This window comes from Oratosquilla oratoria, chromosome 26 (genome assembly GCF_046742065.1).
Source record: "Oratosquilla oratoria isolate Oo_2021 chromosome 26, ASM4674206v1, whole genome shotgun sequence".
NCBI classification, from domain to species: Eukaryota; Metazoa; Arthropoda; class Malacostraca; order Stomatopoda; family Squillidae; genus Oratosquilla; species Oratosquilla oratoria.
The window spans coordinates 55,273,278-55,299,637 of NC_134802.1; the positions used below are offsets into that span (position 1 = coordinate 55,273,278).

A 26,360-nucleotide genomic window follows, 5' to 3' on the forward strand; every position below is an offset into this window, starting at 1 on the left:
CGTCCCGGAAGAGAGGTCAGAGCTCATGTATGACCGATCTATGGGTATTGTTGTGACCTTACACACACACAACACACACAACTCCCCGCCCACGAGAGTTGGGGTAACGACTCGCAGCGCAGCGATACTGAAATTATTTCAGCCCTGGGCGGGCTTCGAACCCGGACAGCCGTAGTGGCGGCTGCGAACGCTACCACCGCGCCATTGAGTCGTGTGTGTGTGTGATAGGTGGGGTAGCCGGAGGAATGCCGGGTGCACCTGAAGGTAAGCGCTGGGGAGAGTGTTCCCTCCGACGCCCATCAGGTTGAACCACTATGATTTTAGACCCCGAAGGAGTGGAGGCCTATTTATTTCTTTAAGAAAAAAAGCTTATTGAAAAATATTAATAAATAATAAAAAATGTGGATGGAATAGAAGAGACCGGAATGCAAAAGGAGGCAAAATGTTAGGGGCTGAATGAAAAAAAGATGTATAATATATATATATATATATATATATATATATATATATATATATATATATATATATTTAATATATATATATATATATATATATATATATATAATAATGTAAAACAATGGTAGAATAAAATTGAACGGAGTAGAATAATGGAATGGAAAAGGAGACCAAAGGGAGGGGGGGATGGACGAATGACGCAAGTACACGTATAAGGAAAAAAAAAATCCGCAATTGGAAAACCAATTTGCTTTATGTCGCCTTAAGGAGTCAAGCTCAATACGACCCGCGCGGTCGATCTGCCCTTACCATTCACCCTTATGTGTGTAGCCCCCTCCCGGCATGACCCGCTTTTCCTGTAGAAATCTCCGGGTACCAACCTCCTAGTGTCATAAGGCCAGGCCGTGGGGGGACTGGAGAACTCTACCCCTCCCCCCCCTTCCCCCTAAAAGTCTTGACAATGCCGTTGTCCGAATCGGGAATCTCGTGGAAAAATTTCCTCCGTGATTTATTTTCCTCGTCAATGGGATTTTTTTTCTTTCTTCTTTCTTTTTTTTATCTACACGGGGGAGTTCGGTAAAAGAGCATTTGGGAGCGCTTAAATGTGTACAGATGAGTCGGCAGCGCGCGACAGGGCGCGGGTATAAATACGGCTGGGCCAGGCAGCGGGAGATCAGTTCTGTGCTAACGTCCGTGAAGTAAGGAACGCTTCTTATCAGCAGCCTCCTCGCTCTCTCGACATCCTTCCTTACCAAGTTCCGATTAAGGATACCATTACCACACATCACCAGCGTGTCAGCATTCACTAATGGAAGTGTCATTCACCCTAGATTCGACTCGTGAATTGATGTGTAACCGTTAATTTCCGTTGAAAGAAACGTTATTTTAAAAAGAGTCGTGTTTTCTGTGGCGACTTCAGCGCGCTGCAGAAACTGAGCACTCTTTAGGTGACCGGGGTCCAGGTCCGTGTCTTTATGAGAGGAAAAGGCGACAGAATTTGGTGTAAAATCGCTTCTCTACTCCCAGTTCGTCTTTTCTCTGTAGAAGTTTTCCACGCCCAACTTGCAAGATGGTCATGTTTGGTAAATATCATTATTTTCGTTTTCTCCGTATTTAGTACATATTATGATTTTTTGTTTTGTAATTATATATATTGTTACCTTTGTGAATACAGTTTTAACGTTTTCGTATTGGATCATCATGGTTGTATTTCTTGTGTGTGTGTGCGTGCGTGTGTGTGTGTGTGTGTGTGTGTGTGTGTGCGCGTGCGCATGCGTGTGTGCCTGCCTCTGATTTTCTTGTACTTCTTTGATATGTTAGTTTTGTCTTTATTTCTTATTTGTGCCTCTGTTGTACGCGTCAATTCAATATAGAAATCATATTGCATAACCACCCGAATGGCATAACCAATCGTAACTGGTAACCAGCGGATTCAACCATCTTGTGCAATCACAAGATTTAACGTTAAATTAGGAGAAATCGTATAATAACGAAAATGGTGAATTGGAAATGATGAGCGTAGCGTAATAATCACCTCTTGATCTTGGCGTAACCTTTCTTGATGGATTACTATTCTGTACCTTGGCTTTAACACGTGTGTACCTTTCCATTGCACCCCTAACATCTTATAAACACAGCGTCGATAATAGCATAAAGATGAAGAAGACTACAAGAGACCATAAGGCCTACACTAGGAATTCCATGACACTATCTCACTGCGGGTGTCTGTATCAGAATTATTATTAGTTATAATTATCCTTTTTCTGGTTATTTATCTTCTGAGGTGTTGTTTCGTAGGAAATTTGCCTCTTTTCAACTTGCAAAAATATCGAATCATTGCATATTTACCCTCATCTGCAGTATACCTTGCCTAAATTCACCCTAATTTTTATATAGAAAATAGTCCTTGGAACAATTGAAGCAGTCGAAAAATCCCGCCAACGGCAGATAGATTTGCAATTTTACTACATATCCAGGGTGGATACCTAATTCACTACCTTAAACATATCTTATACCATTCGGTAGAATGAAATTATTTGGAAGCAGCCATAGTGAGATCGATAATGAAGTTATTCAATATCAGAGTTCACGACACTGCACGTAACTTAAAATTTGTATTTGAAAAAATAGGATAATTAGCCCGGCCTGAATGAATGGTGGTAGTAGTGGAAGTAGTAGTAGTAGTAGTAGTAGCAGTCTCAACCATCCCCCTTTCCCCCCTTCCATAAAAAAAAAACTGGCTACACCTTTGAAATACACCACTTTTGAACGGTTTGTGTGGTAGCAAGTAATAAGCGAATCTCTGGAGTATCAGACATGACGTCATGTCGCTTTGCTCGTCTCGATTCCCGGCGTGTTTTGATGCCCTGAAGAACCTTCCAGAAGTTCGGCGTCCTTGTAAAAAGAGGGTGGGGGGGGGGGGTTGCTTGTGAAGCATAATTAATTAGTAATATAGGTGTTCAGTATAATAATTAGACGTTCAGTATTGGAATTGGCTGATCAAAATAAAAGGTAAAATTTCATTGTTGCAGTTATATACTTAGTTCATCGTTTATTATGGTAGGTTGTCCATTGTAGCAATTCAACTGTTCATCGTGGCATTTAGCAGCCAGAAGTCAATGGCCGTCTTTGTGATGCGTATACCTGCACACCGGGAAAGCCTGTTTCTCTTACGTCACCGGATCATCTGCTCAATCAGCCAGTCGACTCGTTTGAGGTCGGGTTGGGTCGCAGAAGTCGACGCGCCGGCAAAGACGCACATGGAGTGTTCTCGGACGCACATGGAGCGTTCTCGAACGCATATGCCCTTTCCCCTTTCGTGTATCTATGGCCAGCTCCCTGGTTGACACCCGAATCATCCCCTCTAACGTATGCTGAGGCGATGCAAGAAATGGCTATAAGAAATCATGATTTTTAACGTTGTGTGAAGCGAGCTAGCGCATGCGCATTGATCATCATCTAGTCGAGTGATCAATGTGCTCATTATCAAGTGGAAGTTATCTCGTCGCTCTTTCGTATCTGATAACGTGCCAAGTAACAGTTGTAGATGGTGACGTCATCATTAAACCATGAAGGAAAATGGGATTCTCTTTTTTCGTTTTGTTTTCTGACGTTTTGTACATGTATCTACCAAAAGTCTCTTTCCCCCATGGGAGTGGGTAGCCCACACTCCTCCTTCACTCGTATGTTTTGGAATAAAGTAAATGTACTCGAAGATCTATATTTTTTTCGTATCCCAAAGTAAGACTGTTTACTTTTGTGTCTGATAAAGCAATGTTTTGCGAGATAAGAACTGATAACATATGCATAGATGCCAGGTTGTGAGTTTTTCTTTTCTTTCCTTTTTCAATTATTCGTTTTGATACCTCAAAAGAAATTTGTTTCTACGTGAAGCTGACCGGTTTAGATTTTTTTCGTATACAAGTATGAGAAATCCGTTCATATTCGTAGACCACCCTAGGCAGGCCCTAAGAAAGAATTCCCTTGTGTAGTCATTGTCAGGCTGTTGACTTGTGCTGATAAGGTCGACTGATAAACAAAAGGCAATTCTCTGTCAGCTGACGTCGATCAGTGCTCCACGTCAGCCCGCCGTCAGGTGATGGAAGGAACCTCGCTCCCTTCTTCCCTCCTTCAGGATATCCGACGGAGGAACTTCGACTTCGCGCGAAGTGAAGGGAGGAGAGGATGGGGGTTGTGTTGATCGTGACGCAAAGCAGACGGTTATTGTTCGGTGACCGAGCGGGTTGTCCGTGGTTCAGACATAGTGGTCGATACGGTTTAAAGTTCTCAAGACGGTTAAAGCATAGTGATCGAGACGGTTAAGCACGTGGTGATCGAGCATGGTGATTGAAACGGTTAATATTCCGCGACAGAGACGGTTGAAATGAAGTGAATGTTACCATAGTCGTCTACTTCTGTTCCCATCCCTCATAACCCAGCCAGCTACGTCTTTCTTGGATCCCAGCTGCCCTGAGCACGCGTCTCCCTGTGGTCAAAACCTCCTCATTATTTATCGTCACCATCCATTGGCGATGTGTGGAGGTATTGTGTCGGGGAGTGGGCTTGTGGAGGTTGACGGAGGCTGACGGGGTAGGGTGGAGGCGTATGGAGGAGGGGGAGGGGGACGTGAAAGGGCCTTCGGAAGCGTTGCTCTTGGATCGCCAACAGGGGAGAGAAAGTAGTAGACGCCAAGCACCGTCGCTTACCGAGGCGGCAGGTATGCACCACGGAGACGACTAAAAACCCCCTAACGGCACTCGAACTAAGAAATGACGAATGCCACCCGGGGGTTATCGAAACGAACCATAACCCCCCCCTCATTCCCGAGTGGGGGTGGGATGCCACAGAGGTGAATAAAATCGACTGGCGACAGAGGGGAGTGGAAGAAAAAGTGCCACGCGGCATGGAGGGGGTCGACCGCCGCCGCCGCCGCTCACTCGATCGACCCTTTCAGTCGATAGAGGACGTTAGCCCCGCTGCCAGTGACGCTGCACTTCGACCCCGTGACGTCACATCAAACGAGTGACGTCATACTTCGAATCCGTGACGTCACACCAAACGAGTGACGTCACACTTCGACCCCTGTGACGTCACACCAGATGAGTGACGTCGCACCTCGGTCCCCCGTGACGTCACATCAAACGAGTGACGTTACACGTCGACCCCCGTGACCTCACATCAAACGAATGACGTCGCACTTCGACCCTGTGACGTCACACGTCGAGCCCCTTGACGTCACGTTATACCGCCCTCGGTGACGTCGTGACACCCTGGTGGAGGTCATACGGTTCCCCACCAGCGCACCGAAGTGCCCTCAAGGTCGTTTGTCCATTAGTAACGTTCCCAAAGTCGTCCTGGTGCCCCACGCTCAGGGGACTCTGTGGCGGTGTCATTATCCCCCCCGTAGAGATGATGTCCCTCACCCGAAGTATCGTCTCTTTCTGTTCGATGACGTCAAGCGTTTGAAGAGCTGTCGATGAGGAGGCGAGTCAGGATATGGTTCAAAAGCTTTGGCTGAGGAAGATAAGATAGTCTTGTCGTTTTTTTTTTTTTTTTTTTTTTTTCTTAAGGATAAGGAATGATGGCTTTGACTTCTTCGAGTCCAAAAGAAAAAAAAAAGGGGGGGGGGCTACTTACGGGGGACATGTTGCGTAGTAAGGCTTAGGGGGGGAGGGGGGCGCTAGGGGGTTGATGCAATCGTCATTGAAAGGGGGGAGAAAGGGATGGGGTGACGACGGCTGAGGAAGAGCATCTATGAAGGCTTTGGACGGGATTTGCTTTATTCCAGAAGCCTGCACGCACACAACACACATACACACGTACACATACATGTGCACATACATAATACGTACACGCGCATGCGTGTACGTGCTTGCGCGCACATGGATGGATGCAAGAACGTTTTTGTCTGTCGCTGTTCAAATACTTTTCAGTAACTCTTTAGTGTACGTATATACTCACGCGAATACCTCATACCTCATACAAGCCTTCACACCCTTCCTTTCATCGAAATTTTATATATGAAAAGAGCTCAACCGTGACGCGTAGGTTTGGATGACCGTCCGCCCAGATGGCGCTGGTGTGAGGTCTGCCGCCTCTGGTCTGGGCCCGGGCCGCCGCTCTGCAGTTTGCGATGGACTCGTGGACTTCGAGGGTTCTCTGTTGTGGTGCGCCTGGCTAGCGATGGCCCGCTACAGACTTCGGGAGACGAAGTAGTTGCCCGAGATAAAAGAACGTTGTTCCGATTCGAAGTTAAAATTGTGATTTTTCGGTTCTAGCGAATGACGAAGTTGTCGTCAACTTCCAGTGAGGATAGAGATTGACTTAAAGTCGCGGACCCGTGTGTGCAGGAAGACGACATTGAAGAAGAAGTTTTAGACACGTACATGGTACCGGGCCGTGAGTGCAAGAGACGCCTTCGAGGAGAAGATCTCGAAAAGGAACGTCCTCTAACCCCATAGTCAATTCTCCTGGGTCCTCGAGATTCCCCCTCCCTCCTCCCCACCCTCTTCTTCTTCCCCTCCCCCACTCCCTTCCTCTTCCCCCTCCCCTCCTCTTCGTTTCTCACGCACTTGTCCCTTTCCTATGAATCCCCGTGTTGGTCCCCTTCTTCATCTGTTTTTGTACGTCAGCAGGGAACTGTATTTTGCTTTTTGTTCGCACGGGGACCTTACGACGTCGGCTGACCTTTTCCATGTGTCTGACCTTCCATAATCTCGTTGCCTCCGATTCGCGATATCCGGTGACGAAGCGACAGGGCTCCGTGACTCGACTGAGGTTGCCCGCTGTCTGTGCGTGACTGCCCTGTGGCTGACGAAGTCATCTTGGCACTGTTTTGGCACTGATATTTATCCTCCGAGTTCTCGCTCGTAAGCTCCTTCCTCTCCTCGATTCTTCCGGGGAATCTAGACTCTCCTTCCAGTGTGTCCGGAGGTGACGGTTAGAAGACGACAAGATCTATCCCGGATTTGAGGACTACTCTCATGCTTTTTTCGTAATCAGATACCTGACACCTGTTATTATTATTATTCATATTTCGCTAGTATAATTTCCATCCTTTTTCGTTACATGGGGTACGTTTGTCATTGGAGTTCGTTTTTGGCCCATTGTGCAGCGGCAGCGGCATCATCAGGCTGTTTTCCTGTTTGCCTTGTGGTCGAACTAAATGGCCTCTGAGCTCGGGCTCTGCTTCACTCTGCCTCTCGAAGTACCACACGGCACACTTCGGCAGAAGTCATACTCCCAAGCGCCCTCCTGTTCCTCCTCCTCCTCCTCGCCATAACAGTCCCTCCACCCTAATCGTCTCCTCAGTACTCCACCCACTTCCTCCCTCATCACAGCTTCTTCTTCTTCTTCTTATCCTCCTCCTCCTCCACCACTACTATCTCCTTGTCCTCCCCCTCCTCCACTCAATCTGTGTCCTCCCCCTCCTCCTCCTCCTTGTCCCGTGGCCAGCTGTTTCCTCAGGTGACTTACACCTTTAACAACAACAAACCTTGATTTGTGAAGATTTATTGTCTTCACTTCCCACTTCCGCAAGCGGACGTTGGCACAGGGCATTCTGTTGTTGCCCCACACTATCTCCCCCACCTCCTCCTCCTCTTCCTGTTATTCGTATCAATACTTTCCGCTTTATCTCTTCAGATTCCTTGCTGTATATACGACTTGCACCTTGTTCGTGCTCAGGCACTTGCACGTGCATTCACTGTCCAAGGATCTCCTGTTGTCGAAGCTTCCTGCCCTTATTAATCATAGGTCTCCACTCACTCACACGTGTTTTTCTCCGTGCCCCGGCGACGCCCTACGCCTCCAGAATCAGACTCCCTCCCACCACCAACCCCGTCGCGCCGCATTCTTCTTCGTGTCAGACATCCCAGAAGGTCTATGTCCGCCTGTCTTTCTGTGGCTCTGCCGCCCTTCCTGCACAGTAAGCCTCATCCCAGAGCCTATCTAGTCCCAGTTCTGGACGCAGTGCGTTGATTTTGTCCCCTTGTGCCGGGGTAGCCTCTCCGGCCTTCCTTCCTCCCTCCCACCCATCTCCTCTCCCGACAACTTTCTCCCGAACGGGAGGTGGGAGGTGTCTTTGACTGCGACGCGTTCACTCACGCCCTCCTCCTCTTCCTCCTCCTCTTCGTCCTTCTACCCATCCACCTCCTCTCTGCCTCCTCTCCCAACATTTTCCATCTCGTTCATTTCCTCATTTCTTACCACCCCCCCCCCCCCGTTGCACCTCCCTTTTTTTTTTCTCCTTTCCATCCTCTCGTCCTCGTCTTCATCATTCGTCTCTTCGTCGCCCTCCCTCCCCTTCTTCATAGCATTTCTTTGTACTTCTGGAAACAGAAAAAAAAAGTTTCGTGTTGTCATTGTTGAAAACTAGGAAATCGGAAGATCATCTTTACGAAGTATAGTGAAATATCGTTCAGGGGTCGCAGGAAGTTTTATTTTTGATATACGAAAAAAAAAATCACGAGGTCTGAAATAGCAGTCCATAAATCCATCCGATACTCCGGCTTTCTTTTGCAGAAGATAAAAGAGAGACTCGTTGCCGCGGAAAGGTCACGGAGGGGAATGCTTCACTTTGGCATCAAATGCCGGAAGAAAGTGGATGCCTCTCTCTGTCTTTGTCTTGTTTTTGACCATTTATGTATTTCATTGCCAGAGGCACATTGCGAAAGAAAACTATTTGTGGTTCGGTGGTGTGATTGGATTTGAGTGTCTCGTTTTTGTCTTGTCTGTTGCTTAACACGTGATACAAATCCCTGTTTCAGAGCCCTATAGATTTAATTTTCTCTTTAATCTCCCTTCTTGTCATTTTTTGTTTGTTTCTTTCTCCACTGCTCTTTTGTCTTACCTTCCCGTACGTCCCCCTGCCAATCTTTAAGATTTTCAATTATCTTTTTTCAATTGCCTTTAAATTTTTCAATTATCTTTTTTCAATTGCCTTTTCATTGTTTTTTAATTTTTCATTTCTTCTCCCAAGCCCTTCCCCCCTCCCATCCGTCAGTCTTTCCCTTCCATTTTAATTTTCTCGTGCCCCGTATTTTTCTTTCTTTCTTTCCCGTCCCCCTTAACCCAAAACCCCGCCACCATGTGGACCTACGACATGATCGCTAACATTTACCCGGCGGCTTTTGCAGCCTCCCGTGGGCTGGCGGCTGCGCCCCAGCATAATGGCTGCGCCCCGCACCACGCTCATCGACCACGGCTGAACTCCAAGAACGCCACCTCCGTCGCCACTGCCGTCACCAGCACTCGAAGGAGGCAGCACCACTCCTCCTCCGCCGAGCAAGAACCACAACGTCAGCGCCGCCGTCAGCACCGTCAGGAGTACGAAGCCGTCACAGTCCGTCGCTGTGACTCTCTTGACGGAGACGACTTCGAGATCATCGAAGCGCCCGAAGAAGGAGACACGTTCCTGTCGCCTTTCGAGGACGACATCGGGTCGTGTTACCTGACGCCGAGTCTTGACAGCCTTGATGACCTCGACTACGGGATCGACAACAACAACGACAGTACAAGTCTTGATCTCAACAGAATAAACAACGTGAGTGGGTCTTTCATTCTCAGTGTCCATTCTTCTTTCAAAGTTCATTCCTGTCATACTTGACCAGTGCCTTACCTCGACACCTGACATATGATCGAAATACGGTTTTCTTAATTGTCTAGTAGTGCTTCAGTGTGCCCTTTTTCCGTTTCCGCAGAAATACCTTTCCCGGCCCAAGTCTGTCGGGTACCCGGTAGAAGCCTTCCCAGAGTCCTTGATCCAGTGGCCGGTCGACGGCTCCACAAAGTCCAGACGCATCGCACAAGTTAAGAAACAGGTAAGAACTCGAATCCAATGTCGATGACACACGAAACTGCTCCGCCACATGTTGTTTAGTATTTAGTATGTACAGTATAGTAGTTCTCAAAGATTAAAACAATTTTAGTTTTAAAATCATATGAATGCAACATTAATGGAAAATGTATATTTATGTAGTTCTGGCAAATATTGGATCAGATTATGTCTGCAGTAATACTATGGAAGGATTAAACTAGAAAACCATTTTGCCCCCACAAAGAAGAAAAATAATAATAACAAAATAGATTGAATAGAATAAGGTAAATGGGTTCGGACAAAGGGGTTGGATAAGAGGGTTTGGGGGAGCATTATATCTTTAAAGAAATGTAATAAGAAAGTGTCTTTGGTTGGTCAGGTAAAGCTCCTTGGACACTACATCAAGATGACGGTCGGGAACGAAGACGGCCGCGATGACAAGAGCCCCGCCAACCCCGCCCCGTTCTCGAGTCTCGTGGAGATGGCCCGCATCCCGGCCCTCACCCACGGGGGCTCCGAGGACGTGGACGCAGGACCCACGTGGCAGGACCTCCAGCAGTTCCTCCAGGCCAACCGCATGAAGGAGGTGAGCGACAAGATAGGCTGCGTTGTCGGAGTTCTTCCTACTCTTAATCTTTACTCATTTTTATTTCTTTTTCTTCCTTCTCCTCCTCCCCTTCTTCTTCCTTCTCCTCTTCTTCTTCTTCCTTCTCCTCTTCTTCTTCTTCCTTCTCTTCCTCCTCTTCTTCTTCCTTCTCTTCCTCCTCTTCTTCCTTGTTCTCCTCCTCCTCGTCTTCCCCTTTCCTCTTCACCGCCATCTCCCAGTGGTGATGTATGCATTTTGCTGACTTGTGTTTTAGTCTTGTACTACAAAACAAGACTGACATTTAGAAATACTAATGAGGTATACTGAACAGATTCACAACTTATGAGATCCTAGTTGCTAACGAGTATTTGCTTTGGGATCGCGTGCAGGCTAAGGTGATGGTCCGGTGGAGCGACTGGGGGCTCGGTGCCGACATTCGCGTCGACCTCTGGCGAGAGATCTGCCGTCACCACTCCTCCGACAAGGACTTCAGCGACCTCTATTACTGGGACACCGTCAAGCAGATCTTCGGTACCACAGGTGAGGTTGGAGGTGGTTTGAAGAAAGAAAAAAATAAATGGATAAACAGATAGATAGTTAAAGATAGTAGAGGTATGGAAATAAAACAACTCGGCTGGTTTTTCCTTCGTAGATTTGTCCCAGTGCAGCGCGACACTTCCCGCCTTCGTCGACTCGTCTCAACAAGTGAGCGCGGCTCTCTCCCCGAAAGGAGTGAGTTCGTGTGAACGGGTCATGGCAGTACTAGGCTACTCTCATCCGGCCATCACCTACGCCCCTGCCCTGTACGCCATCACCGCACTCCTCCTCCACTACATGGACGGTAAGGTCACGCTTGGTTGTTGTGTGGGTAGGCGGGGCGGCGGGGCAGAGTAGGGAATGAGCTTATGTGGTGCTGTTGGTGTTACGCGCACATAATGAAGCTTGCTCTTTCTCCCGCAACTCTGAGGAGCGCACGGGATTATGATGTGCTGTTGGGGTGAGACATGTATACATATGTCTAGGAACTGTAAATTTTTGTCATTGCACTGAGGAAGTTGACGTTCTTCTTCTGCCTCGCCTACAGAACCGGACGCCTACAACTGCGTATCGAGTCTTGCTAATTCCTCGCAGAACAAGTTCGTGACGCAGACCAAGGTTGCCCACGAGTCGATGTGGAGGACAGCACTCGCGCTTGCCAGAAAGCACGTGGTGAGTAGTTAGCGAAGTGATCATGTACCTAAGAGCATGGATTTGTTTTTTAATGTTATATGTACTTTATTTTTATGTGTGCAGTTGTGATTAACGAAATAAAAAGTTTAATTCAGAGTAGGGAAAGGGTATGAATAGAGTTGGTGTACATTTTTCTTCAAGGTCATGCACGCTCTCTTTTCACATAAACTGGAAGCTTTGGGATATTGTCTAGATAATGAAAAAACATAATTAAAAGGATTTAAAAGATAGGTCAGATAATAAATCGCCCTTTTAATAACAATAAGAATAGCAACAATAAAAAATTGAATGTTCAGTGATGTCGAATATGTGATGTTAATAATTCAGACTCTTTTAACCTATAATAATTCAGACTCTTTTAACCTATAAGTTTTAAAATTTGAAACCGTGTAACACATTTCTCACGTTTAATTGCCGAGTATCAGATGAGGTGGAATGTACTTCCTCCCACGATTCAGTTGTCGAAAAACTCGAAAGTCGTAAATGTCTCTCAGACCTGTCGCTTGCAGAAGCGATATGACGTCACTCGCAGGGTCGGGTTGAACCGACGTACGTACACACTCGTGGCGCGGGGTGAAGGGATTTCTCAGTGTGCGCGCGCACCGTTGTACAGTTAGTGGAGGTACTATTTGAGACCGGGGAAATGTAAAATATCGATTAATATTGACATTATATTCGCACTCCTTATCATACTCGCAGCTAATGTAAACACAAAGTAAATTTTATTCAGTTTGTGTGTGCGCGCGCACGCTTGCTTGTAGATTCGAAAGTAGCTCTACGACTCCACGCATTATACCCAGTGTGTGTGTGTGCGCGCGCGCATTTATGATGTATGGTTGACAAATGATGATATACTAAATGTAAACACCACGATTTGATTCCTGTTACATAACTGGAATTTGATCCTCCACAGCGTGGCTCGTTCTCGACCTTGAGCAAGTTTGGTGTGACTCCCGAACAACTAGAGGAGGCATTCCAGCAATGGCTATGGTGGATTCTGGCGTACCTGCCCCTCACGCATGTGGTAAGTATCCCCTTTCTCTCAAACTCAACCTTGTAGCGATAAAACTGGAACATCCTGTGTGAATAAAGGAAAAGTAAACTTGTTTGTAACATGGCGACCTGAGAGCGTTTCAGTCGGTGTTTGGTTACGAGCATGGTAACATCTTTTCCTGAACTTCTGTCCTTCTGCAGGTCCGTGTGATGGACTGCTTCCTGCTGGAGGGGTCGAAGGTGTTCCTCCGCGTTGCTCTCGCCATCTTCCACGTCTTCGTCAAGGCTGTGACTCGAGATTCCAGTCTGGCGTCGTCTTTGCCTTCGCGAGGCCTCAGCGAGTCTATCTCCCGATTCTGTCAAAACATGCAGGTGAGACGACATGACGCACACACTTCTTCAGGGCCGGATTTACCAATAGGCCTAGGGCCCACGGGTAACTGGGGACCTACTGAAACTAATTTGTCAAGCAAGAGTGGTAATAAATAAATAAAATAATAATAATAATGATAATAATAATCAAATTACGAAGGCATTGTATTAAAGTGCAATAATCATTTTCTCAGTTAAAAGTAACCGTGATCTATTAAATTCAATTTTAAATAACAGTAATATGTATGTATGTATATGTGTGTATATATATATATATATATATATATATATATATATATATATGATTTTGAAAAATGCCATATTTCTATAAATTTGGGGATGCAGAGATGAGTTTGGCCTACGGCCCACAAGTATGTAAATCTAGCTCTTCTCCCCCTGTAGTACATTTAACAATCTCTGCCCAAGAGCAGCAAAGAATTGGAGTTTCATGTTGTGTATATCATCCAGTTGAATTCCAAATCATAATTTTATCTATCATCTCGTTTTGGAAGTTTTCCTGTCGAAAATATTTTGATAAAAAAAGGGTCATCAGATTGGAATTCAGTAAAAAGTTTTGCATTTATTACTACATGTTCTGTGTTATCAATGGGCTCGTCTCTTTCCATGCAGTTACCACCCTCCAAGCTCTTGAGAACTGCCTTTGGCATCCGAGGTTTCAGCAAGTCTGAGATCCGGAAGGTCCTCCTCCAGACAGAGATGCTCATAAAGAGTCAGAAGAGTGCTGCAACCTCGGGTCCTGGGATGACCGGAGGACGACCAGACAGTGGCTTGCTACGCTCCGTGTCTCTTGAAGGACTCCCCACCTCGCAGTCACAGGCTGAAATTCAGATGATGTCCCACACTCTCACAATTAAAGATGTAAGTTGGTGAAAGTTTATCCATGACTAACATACTGGGAGAGGAGAAAATGCCTTGCTCATTTGGGAAGAAGAACTATTACAGCTAACATTTTTCAGCATTTATAACACCCATTTTGGTTTAATATTTGCCCAAAAGAAATAGTGACTCTCTCTGGGCAGTGGTGGTCATTTCATATTTTGAAAAACAAATGCCAGACATATCCTGTGAACTTGTTATAAAAAACTAATGGTTTAACATGCCTGACTGATTTCTGAGTCTTTGTTAACCTTGCTATTTTGTGGTGCAGCAAACTAGCAATCCCAATGTTCCTAATTAGGGAAGTGACATTATATAAACCAGTGATACAACACATGGTGCTTATGATGATGAAAGTAATTGTGAAACATGAAGAGTGTGAACCTAGCACCTCAATGAGATCACGCATACACACCTCATGGCGCAGTGGTTAGAGTTCCTGGCTGCCACTACGGTGGTCCAGGTTCGAATCCCTTCCAGGGCTGAAATAATTAAGTATCACTGCGCTGTGAGTTGTTACTCCAACTCTCGTGGCTGGGGAGTTGGGGTGTGTGTACATGTAAGGTCACAGTATTACCCATAGATCAGTCATATATGAGCTCTGAGCTCTGTTACGAGAGGGAAATAGCTGTTGATCATGAGTCCAACATGTGATCCAAGACCATGGTGAATCACACATTTACATTCTTCCTGTTACATGGGTGTTTTCTAAAGCTTGAACCACACCATAGTGGTTTTTCTTCTCCCTGCTACTGACTATTTTTTTTCCTCATGCTTACCAAGGGCTGCCGGTCTCCCGTCCCCAGGGCCAAAGCCATGGGACATTACCTAATTAACAAAATCAACTCAATGGTGGTGGTTAAAGATGAGGTACATTTGCATGCTGCACAAATGTCTTGCACATAACCCTGCACATATACACACTGCCTGCTTGCTACTAACTTCTGTGTTCATGCTCTAGGGTCAAACAACTGACCAAAATTGCATACCTTGAAGATAGTAAATAATTAATCCTTGACACGGATAATTTTTATTGTAAACTTGGAATTAAATGCATGATTTCAGTAACTTGTTTCTATTGTAGTTGTATATGAATATTCACTTGCCTGTTATCCTTAGTAATAGCTTTGAATGAGCTGCACATATTAGCATTAAACATGAATCAGAATCATTGTTCCTCAAATGCAAATAAGCTTGGGAACCTGTATATATGCTTGCACTTCCTTAGCAAGATTTTTTGCCACAGATTTATCCCCCTTGTATATAGCTGTACAGGTTATCTTTGTACCCTTCATTTTGTGTATCTAAAAGTAACAAGTGACTTCAGATGATCACTATAATTCATTCTCGCTAAGTTGACTAGTGTGTATCCCACTACAGACATCTAGTATTATCCATTTGATATCAGTTTATTGTTTGGGCTTACATATTTTAGTACATTATTATAAGGGTACCAAAAATGAACCTTGTTGTTGAAAATACTTTCTTTTGAAGAGTTTTTAATTAAAATTTGACAATAAAATATAAAGATGTAGGTCATTCAGGAATGTTTTTTTTTTTTTTTTTTACATTGAATGGTTTCTTTTTTTAATAATCTATTTATTTTCTGAAATGAATAACCATCTCCCTTGTTCTGATTCAGCTGCTGACTGTGTGGGGGTGGTTGCCAATGCGTATGACGATGCATCAACCTGTCCTTGTATACACCACAGAAGAACATGGATGTTCCCTTACCACTTTCTACCAGGTAAGAGAATGTCTTTAAAAAATGTCCTCAGAGACATTTTGTGCCCTAGAACTTTACTTGTACCTTTTTACTGGGTAGTCTAATAATGTATAATGGCTTTAATGATTAAGAAAAGTAACTGTCACAAGCTATATACTGTACTATGTTTATGTTTCGTCTTTACAGCGTGTTGAGAAGCATGAGCCTATACTGCTCCTTGTCCGAACTACCAATGACCATGTGTTTGGTTGCTATTGTTCAACTGCCCTTGAACAGAGGAACATTAAAGATGAGTTTGGTAACAGACAAACTTACTTTGGTACTGGAGAGACATTCCTGTTCAGCCTTCGTCCCAATGTCGCCAAGTACCAGTGGGTAGGAATCACACGGCAACAGCAAGGTGCTGCAGTATCTGGAGTGGAACATTCTGCAGAACTCTTCATCCATGCAGACAACAACATGATAACAATTGGCGGAGGGTAAGTTCATGCTGCTCATGTCAATCATTTATTGCCTCAAGTTTCCATATACCAAAGGCTTTTCCCCCCTTACAAGGGAGGCAGCCAAAAAACAAAAGCATAAAAACCATTCCCACCCATTCCAACCCCAACATACTCCACTCACATCCACCCCCTTCCCTCCCTCTTATCTTGGTACCTCCCAGATGACAGGTCATCCCTGCATCATGCCCACTGCCCTGCCACAGATTTATCCCCCTCAAGTTTCACTTAGTGGAAAACCCACAGCTCCACTGTGGTTGGCAATGGTCTTTGGAACCTCCCACAAATCTCTCTGGGAAGAAAGTTTGAACTGTTGTCTTTGTTGTATCAGTGTAGGACTGTTTCTATATCACCTGCTCAAAGTGGTAGGAAGAGGAGAGCAGTTGCTGGTTGTCAGCTCTCCATGTGTGAAAAAGTGCAAGAAATACAGTTGAAGTTGATAGAGGGAGATCTTGGGCCAATTCCAGAGACCAAGTGCCATCCTCTCAGGGCTGCAACTCCTGATAGAGTTGAGGATATTGATGGGGTCAAAAAGAGAACAGCTCAGTTGTTCATCTTGCAGGACCACTATGTACAGGTACCCATCATTGGTCCCTGCAGCGCGTATTATCATATATCATTAATTCATGTAGTTTATCACCACCTACCCTGTACAGTGCAAGCATAAACATATTTCTTTCCCACTGTCCTTACATGACTACTCAGAACAATTGTTGCTACATCATTTATTTTCCCATAGCACTACACCTCCACTAATGTTAGAAAAAATGTGGCCCATACATTCAAGTCCACAAAACTTAAACTATTTTCATCTTTCCTTGTTATCAGTATTGTTCTGTAATAAAAATCATCCATTTCACCTACATAAAAGAATTTTATATATTAACTTGCAGATTTTTATATGAATATCATGTTAGTAATTTCATTGCCAACTTCAGCTTTTATATGTTCTTCTTTTTTTCTTTACAGAAAGGGCCAAGCCCTTATGTTGGACCAAGAACTTCGGTTTGGCAAGACGGAAATGTGCCAGACTTTTGACAATCCTCCACTTTGTCCTGATACTGACTTTGAGGTGAAAGTAGTTGAGGTGTACAGCTTAAGTCATGCATAATACTCATGCTGAATCAAAACCTGGGTAGCAGTTTGTATTTAATTTGTTCCGTGATGGACTTCTTAAGGAGGGCTCAACTGCCACGTCAGGAGAAGGTACTTAACATTTGTCATATGTTCCTAGTGGCTCCTGTTACAAAACAAGAGATTGGTTGGGTTATTCCTTTTTAATTATTATGATTTGGGAGGTATAGAGTCCCGCAAACCAGTAATGTGGTCAATGCACCAAGGATATATGTATGACCATCAAAGTATTCATTGACTTTAGTATCTTATTTTCTAATTTTCTTTGGTCAGTGAGGTACTTTTCTTTGGCATTCATGTTAAAGATAATTTTGTCTACTTAATGTCCTTAGACTATCTCTGCATGTTGTAGGTAGTATACTATTTTAGGTCGTCTTTTAGGGAGGAGTGGCTGTTAAAATCAGAATTTTTACTGAACCCTTCATGCAAGAGAGATGCTCTTTGTCCCAAATTCTTGCGTAGTGTGCTCCCCCTATTTGTGCTAGAGAAGAAATTCCTGATACTGTAGGAGGGGGCAGCATATGGTCCTCCAGAAGGGGCCTGGGTGTTTTGGGAATTCTATCATATCTGCCCCTTCACTGCTCAGGATGTGGGTTCTTAGACCAAATCGCAATTAACAATCAACATTTTCATATCTTGATGCACCAATCCAAGCAAAGAAGTTTTTTATATTCAAGGTGTTTAGAATATATTTGTATTGGTGTGGATGGCATAATGCATTTTTTACCACTATAACTCTGAACCAATGAAATACATATCTGCATCATAGTTGTATATACGAGCCAGGACAATGAAATGTGTGCCTATATTTTAGCAAAATTGTGAGGTGGATTTATTCCTCTATGGTACATATATCAAGATTAGAAGAATTGCTCAGATACTATTAGAACAAATTTGACAAGTTTCCTCATTAAAATATTGGTACTTTTTACCAAAAATGACATGATTAAAAGAAATGTAAACAATATATGCAAGAAAATGATAATTATAATACATCAGGTGTTAATCCCCTACTAAGACTATTTGTGTGGTATTAGATGTCATTCATGATTTTGTTTAGAGAATGTTTTTCATGGTTTTATTGCTTAAATAGTACTGTAGTATCAGTTCTGTAGTTTATGTGCGAAAAGAAACTGGAAAATGTAAGGATTTATCAAGATTACAGATTATCTTTAAAACTTGATTGAAATATAGTTACCAGATATTGAGCATTTCAAATTTGTATTATCTTGCAGAAAAAATACTTGTATTTTCCAGGCATTTATAGTTATTTGCAATATGCAAATCCATATTTAATATATACTGTTATAAAACATTACTCAAGAGATACTAGTCTTATGCTGGAGTTGATCTGATGAAATACTTAAATTCATGTAAAAGAATTATCATCTTGTTTACTCAGCATTGATAACTTATAGAGTAAATGGAATAGATGTGAATGTTAGAACTACCACTGTAGTGGTTGTCCCAAAAGATTGAAAGGTTGTGGTGGACCAAGAGTTGTAGATTGTACCACCTTGCCTTAACACTCAAAACACTTGCCTGTATGGTATTGCACAAGGACTTACGACAGTTTAGGAGATGGCGTACCATATATTCTGGTATCTCCCGTACTACGTAGATATGGTTGGTCTCTCTTCTAAACTGTCCAAAGTGACTGTATTCACTGTGAAGAACCTGTCTCCGCACAGCCCTAAGTGTCGAGTGTTGTCATTAGTAAAATGTTGAATCACTTAGTTAATGTCTTCCCAATGTTTCTAGTGCACTTACTTGTGTGATGTACTTAGGAAATTACAGGTGGTCAAATGCAGCTTAAGGAATCCCATGTTGTCACTATTTAGGAAGTCATTTTAAACGAAGAGAGAGCAGTGAACCTGGATATAATGAAGTACAAGGTACAACTGTGGAAATATTCATTCCACAGAAACTGCCAGTGCTTGAAAATATGTGTCTATTATATCAAGAGTTCACTGTTTTGAGAGAATCCTACTTCCACTGTGGAATCTGAATCTCACCAAGCTGACAGTAGTGCTGTGACACTGTGATGTTGCTTTACTCTTAGTTACATTAGGCAAATTCTACTTAAATGGCCAGTAACATTTTTGTTAATTATTGTTATTTGTACAGTACAAAGTAATATTATTTGTTTAATTTCTGTATCATTTGCCAGAAATGTGTAAGTCTGATTAAAAGGTGTTAGTATGCTATACTGTTTCATTATCTATTCAATATTTTTAAACAGAATTGGAAGTACCCAAGTATGATCATCACAACTGCTAACTTTCTCAACCTAAAATCTGAAGTGACAGCATTAATTTGATTTTAGTCACGGATAAAAACTCACAAAGGACTTTACAATACAATACTGAAAGATGCACTAAAATATCAGGGCATGAGTAAGTTGAAGTGGAACAAACATCTATGCATTTATTGATGTTTATCAAACTACACCTGCTATTATGATGTCAATAAGAATGCCTTCTGAATGTCAATGTCATTGAAATTGCTGTCACATTCAAAAATCATCATGCCACTGACACTTGTTGGCCAACACTGGAACTTCTTACCTTTGTTAACTTGTTCAACCTGTACAATTGTTGTGATATGCATGTACACAACATATACAATGCACACATACAAGAAACAAAACTGACATCAAAATTAACAATTCCCTCATTCATGTACATACATACATATACCAAGGCTTTTTCCCCCTTACAAGGGAGGTAGCCAAAAAGGAAAAGGCATAAAATCATCTCCACCCATTCCATCCCTGAATACACTCCACACCCCTCCACCCTCCCTCTTATCTTAGCACCTCCTGGATGACGGGTCATCCCTGCACCCTGTCCACTGCCCTGGGTCAGAAGCAGTGTCGCAAGACACAGCACATCCACAGCAAGGCCGCTTCATTAAATCGGCGACCCCTCCTCTCCGTCCCCCCATTGCATAAAAGGAGAAGACGGGGAGAAATCCCTTTGGGCTGCGTCAAATTTTGCTCACACATACTACCTCACCCCCATCCCCCCACCCATTCCACCTCATGCAATCACAACATCATCCATATACAACCATTCTCCATTCACCCCTGTCTTCTGTCCTCTCCTGTCCTTCCTCAACAGACATTCCCCTCTTCCCCAAAGCCCCCTTCACCCCATCCATCCACCTCATCCTAGGACGTCCCCTCATGTTCACTCCCTCTACATCTGCCTTCCATATCTCTTTTCCCTCATTCACAGATAATACAATAATAAGAGAAGATAACACAGTACAAAAAGGACTTGAAACACTTGTACACAACATTCCCTTTTCCAACAAAACCTGAGATATCAGACAATCAATCATAGATATCATCACTGAAATAATCACAATCCAAACACAAATAAAGAGAACAACCTACAGTGTCTCAGACATATATATCTCTCCAAGTACATCAATCTCCAACCTCTCAACTCGATAACAAACCACATCCTAGCAGATCTAGCCCATCATCCAAAGTGGCATGCCACACAAATAGCAGATAACAGAGGACAAAATTCTTGAATAACTCCCTACACTTAACTTTGGCAACCACCTCACCAGGCAAACTCTTCCAACAGTCAATAACCAATATCACTTGACAAAACAATGTGTTCACCCTCTATACAAACCCAAACTACATAGGAAACCATACAAGACCTATCACTTGATCACATCCTAATTAAAGGCACCATAGAATTGGAAAAGAAACTACGACTCATGACCAAAAAGGCTTTCATAAACTACCAAAATGAAAGTTGACAAAAGTACTCAGAAGACATTTAGGAAGAACTAGAACACTGAAACAGACCAGCTCCCATCCCTGGATACCATACATACATATACCAACGGCTTTTTCCCCCCTTACAAGGGAGGTAGCCAAAAAACAAAGGCATAAAATCCACTCCCACCCATTCCATCCCCACATAGTCTATGCCCATTGACCCTCTCCCTCTATCTTATCTTGGCTCCTCCTGAATGACAGGTCATCCCTGAATCTTGGCCACTGCCTTGGGTCAGAAGCAATGTAGCAAGACACAGCACATCCACAGCAAGGCCACTTCATTTAATTGACAACTCCTTCTCTCTGTCTCCTCGTGCAGAAAAAGAGATGATGGGGAAAAATCCCTTCAGGCTGCATCAAAATATCATTCACACTTACTCCCTTCTCCCCATCCCCCACCCACTTCTTTCCATGCATCACAGCATCATCCATACACAACCATTCTCCACTCATCCCTATCTTCTATCTTCTCCCTACACTTCCTCAACAGACACTCCCCCTCTTTCCCAATGCCCCTTTTATCCCATCCATCCATCTCATCCTTGGTCATCCCCTCATGTTCACTCCTTCCACCTCTGCCTTTCACACCTCTTTTACTAATCTTTCTTCACTCATTTTTTCCATGTGTCAAAACCATCCCAATATTCTTTCATCATCCTTATCTCCCAAATCCCTTTCCACCCCCATTCTCTTCCTTACCTCCTCCTTTCTCACTCTATCCAACCTTGTAACCCTTACCATACTTCTCAGGCATTTCATCTCAAATATATTCAAACTCCTCCTGTCTTCTCTTATGTTCCATGTTTCTGAATACAGCTGTCAATAAAATTTTGACTACCATCCAGAGAGCAAGTAAAAAATATATACTCTGAGGCTACAGAAAGAATTCAACTCCAATTTCACACACTAGATAGCTTCATTAAAGAAAAACAAAGAAAAGAAAAAAAGGAATAACTTGAAAAATATACACAACCACACAACAAGAAAAGGTACAACTATACTATAACATAACAAAACAAACTAATAACATACAGAAGGAAACCTGGGATAAACTGGCAAAATATATGAAAATACTGACAATGGAAGAATGTGGATAGTAAAAAAAAAAAAAAAAAAAAAACTCATAACTAAATCCCCCCCACCAATAAAGCAGTTGCAGCAATCCAAGACAAAATACCATTACCTAAAAAGTAATGTAACATCAACAAGATCACCCATGATTCTATGTTTTTTTAGGGACAATAGATCAATAAAGTCACCCTTATTTTCTGCAATGAAGACATGGAAGGAGCAACAAAGAAACTAAAAAACTCCAAAGCTGAAGGTCAAAACAAGATCTTTATCATCCACCTCAAAAACTTTGGCCAAACTGCCATAAGAACCTTAACTGACATTTTCAACTAATCCTGGCTAAAAAAAATAACATACCAAACATCTGGAAAATAGCTCATATATTACTAATCTTGAAACCAACCAAAGTACCAGAAAAACCCACATCATACAGAATCTCACTACTATCCACAATATCCAATGAAAGGTTGGTTGCAACAAGAATCAAATCACAAATGTACCCAATCAATATGGTTTCAAGGAGGACCGCTCTACCAGCACTCTGCTTACGAATATCACACAACAAGTACTGGGAGGATTAAATAAAAAAGCCCCACCAGAAAGAACAGCTATGGTTGCTAAAGATATAAACAAAGCTTTCAACAAGGTCCCCAGACACATGCTATGCAAAAAGATCATTAAGACAGATATCCATAACAATGACAAAAAGTGGTTAATCAACTTTGTAGCAGGGAGACAATGCAGAGTAACTTAAAATAACTATATCTCAGGTAAAAAATGACTATACAATGGAGTCCTTCAAGGTGCAATACTATCACCCTTACTGTTCATCTTCTTCTTAAGTAATCTGCAAACTCCTAAACCAGAACTAAACACCAAGGTTCTTTTATATGCAGATGACTTAACAATAACAACCCAGCACAGTAAATACAAAAGAGGAGCATAGAATACCCAAGCCTACTTGAACAAACTGGATTAATGGCTCAGAAATAACATAATGGAAACTTCACTACAAAAATTGACAGTAACACTGCATACTCCAGACAACCGTGAATTAAAACATCGTCCCATAGTTAAATTAAATGGCCAAGCCCTTCCACTGAAAAGGAGCCCAAAAATTCTGGATCTAATATTTGATGCTCCTATATGATATTCAGCCTACATGTCAAGGACCTTACAGTAAAAAATCAACAAGAAAACAAACCTACTGACTTTTGACAACAGCAACAACAAAATAAATAAAAACCATCAATAAACAGTTCATAAGAACCACCCTAGAATATACCTCCACAACATGGTTCCTAATAATTAGCAAATCGGACACAAACAATTTACAAACACTACAGAATGGAGCACTGAGGGTAATAACAGGATGCACCAAAACCACCCTACCCTACAGGACACCTACACACAGAAACCAAAATCCTCACAGTAGAATACCACATGGAAATGATAGGATCACAATTCTATGCCAGAACCCTAAACAACACATACCCTTCACACTACATCTCACAAACACCAACAACAGAATGCAACAAAAAATCTACACCAGCAGCATATTACACAACCTATCACTCAAACCACACAAAGCATCCATATAGAAACACATTCACACATAGATAAATAAACAAGCCTTTCAAGAAAGGCTAATAAACTTATACTCCAACAACAAGCCCCAGATATAAGTCCCACACAGAAAACCCTTCCACACCAGACAAAAGCATCACTAGTACAACTGTGCTCAGGACACCATCTGTCTTTAAAACAGTACCAACATAGAATAAGCCTGGCTACAGTTTCAAACTTCATCAGATGCAACCACCACACAGAAGACAAAGAACATGTCATACTACAATGCTCCGCACTAACAATCCCCAGGCAACAATACATTATCACTTCTCTAAGTAACTTAAGGTCCCTCCCACCCATAGGTTGTTGCCAGTTTCCAGGAGGCCGAAGATATTCTGCAAGATACCAGGGGCAATGGATTGATTGACTGATGATGATATGGTGGTAATTGCATCATTATTGTTATTTCTTTTAATATATATGTAGATGTGATGAAAAAAGGGAACTGCTTCATTATGACTTCAATTATTATCAATTGTGAGCATAATCCAGGGGGCATGTTGCTTCACTTATACACTAATGTTAACATCTATGTTTCTCCCAGGAAGCCACTATGTAGCAACCTTTTCCATTCCAAATGATTTTCATCAGGATTGGTCACCATGACCTAGGTATGAAATCTGTGAATGTTCCCTTCACTGAGAAGTATGCCATATGCCTATATATACAGTATAGAGTTTATATTCAAGAATTATGTTGTTAACATGCCTTTCCCTAGTCTCATGGAACACTCACTGGTTTGATATAAAATCACTCTAGTGATACCTCATGATTCTCTGAAGGCACTTAGTACCAAAGATGTCAAGATGCCTCTTCAATTCAGCATTCATTATCCATGTTTCATAATGACAGTATGCCAATTATCTCTACTGTTACCCTCACAACAACAGCAATTACACGGACACTATCAGAGGAAAATTATTGGAATGGATGAAAGATTTCCTGACTGGGAGGAAAATGAGAGCAGTAATTAGAGATAGATTCACAAATTGGGAAGAAATGATAAGTGGTGTCCCGCAGGGATCAGTACTGGCTCCGATCATGTTTGCCATATACATAAATGACATGGATGAAGGAGTAGCCAGAGTGTTATATGAATTTCTTTGCAGACGATGCAAAAATACTAAAGAAAGTAAGAATGGAGGAGGATTGCAACTCATTACAGCAAGACTTGGACAAGATCTGGAAATGGACTCAAAAGTGAGAAGTGAAATTCAATATCAAGAAATGTAGTATAATGCAATTTGGAAAAAGTAAAAACAGAATATCGAGAGATTATAAAATTGGTGAAGAAGAGATCAAAAAAGTAAACTCGGAAAAAGACCTTGGAGTGATGATCAGCAAAGACATGACACCGGACAAACATATTAATAAAATAGTCAGAGAAACCTACAATTTATTAAGGTCAATAAAAGTGGCATTTGTCTATTTGGATGAGGAAATTATAAAAATAATTTAACCACACTAATAAGACCAAAACTCGAGTACACAGCAACACTGTGGACACCCAGTACTAAAAAGAATATAAAAAAATTAGAAAGAATACAAAAAGCAACAACAAAACTGGCACCAACTCTTTCCAAAATGACATATGTACAAAGACTGTCCAAATTAGAATTACCAACTCTGGAACAAAGAAGGGAAAGAGGAGACCTACTAACTATCTATAGAATTATGAAGGTAATGGAAATCTTAGATAAGAATGATTTATTGAAATGGGATAATGGAAAAACAAGAGGACACAAAAAGAAACTCAAAAAAGCTAATTACAGAAGAGATATGAAAAAAAAGCTTCCCACACAGCAATAGATACCTGGAACAAATTAGACAAAGAAACATTGTGTGCAAACACTATTCAAGATTTTAAGAAAAAACTTTATGCTGAAAGATACAAAGACAGGTCACCATGAGCATAGCTCCCTTCCTGTATAATACAACTAGGTAAATATCTATATGTAGCACTGGTTGCATAGATCTGGTTTTAAATTTTAGTTAACTGAGAAGATATGTGAGAAAGTGAATTGAATGTATCTGTTCCATGTATCTAGAGATGGTGTGTAAGTAGGGAATATGTAAGACTGATAGGGAATATAGACCATGAGACTGGAGTCTGAGAAAGAAATTTAGAAGTGGTAAAGAATATGAGGCATGTGTGAAAAGTCATGTGGAAGAAGTGAAAGTGCGGGGCTTGACAGCAATGTACGGAATTATGAAGCATAACAAAGTAAAGAATGACATGATTTATAAAAGGACACGGGATAAGTGAGATGGAGAGAAAGAGTAGGCAACTGGAAGGGGTATGGTCATGTTATGAGAGTGGATGAAATTATATATCTTCAGAGATGTATGAACTGGAAGTGCTTATGTGACAGTAAGGAATAGACCATGGAAAATGTGGATGAATGGGGTAAATGAAGTCATAAGAGCTCATGGTTAGGACATTTTATAAAATGGAAATATCTGTGGGTGACACAATATGAGAAGAATGTATGGACTTAGTCAGTGACCAGTTCCAAAAGAGGAGCACACCAAAGATGAACTGATGGGTTGTTTCTGTGAGATAATGTGATGTATGGCTGAGTTCAAGAACTCTTGTACAGAATTATGTACATGTCATTCTAATGTGCTTCTCTATGGAGAGAATTCTG

At 42.4% G+C, this 26,360-nt stretch overlaps 1 protein-coding gene across 3 annotated transcripts; it reads left to right on the forward strand.

Annotated features, from left to right (window-relative positions):
- Nucleotides 1-1,143: 1,143 nt before the first annotated feature.
- sky (GTPase-activating protein skywalker) lies at nucleotides 1,144-19,415 on the forward strand. 3 transcript variants are annotated; one of them, XM_076209862.1, is made up of 14 exons: nucleotides 1,144-1,538; nucleotides 9,093-9,499; nucleotides 9,657-9,776; nucleotides 10,152-10,358; nucleotides 10,748-10,898; nucleotides 11,011-11,199; nucleotides 11,443-11,567; nucleotides 12,502-12,612; nucleotides 12,783-12,953; nucleotides 13,584-13,832; nucleotides 14,634-14,720; nucleotides 15,493-15,597; nucleotides 15,763-16,055; nucleotides 17,046-19,415. In XM_076209862.1, exons 1-14 carry the CDS (start codon nucleotides 1,526-1,528, stop codon nucleotides 17,185-17,187), a joined length of 2,370 nt encoding a protein of 789 aa, XP_076065977.1. In that variant the 5' UTR covers nucleotides 1,144-1,525; the 3' UTR covers nucleotides 17,188-19,415. The 3 variants fall into 3 exon arrangements, with proteins under 3 accessions (XP_076065977.1, XP_076065976.1, XP_076065978.1); XM_076209861.1 differs by lacking the exon at nucleotides 1,144-1,538 and having other exon boundaries at nucleotides 5,687-9,499; XM_076209863.1 differs by lacking the exons at nucleotides 1,144-1,538; nucleotides 14,634-14,720 and having other exon boundaries at nucleotides 5,690-9,499.
- Nucleotides 19,416-26,360: the final 6,945 nt, after the last annotated feature.

Coding starts and splice junctions, on each gene's coding strand:
- sky (XM_076209861.1), top strand. CDS start 9,044: ATGTGGACCTACGACATGATCGCTAACATTTACCCGGCGGCTTTTGCA. Junction 10,359..10,747: donor AGGCCAACCGCATGAAGGAG/GTGAGCGACAAG, acceptor GATCGCGTGCAG/GCTAAGGTGATGGTCCGGTG. Junction 11,200..11,442: donor CCTCCTCCACTACATGGACG/GTAAGGTCACGC, acceptor CCTCGCCTACAG/AACCGGACGCCTACAACTGC.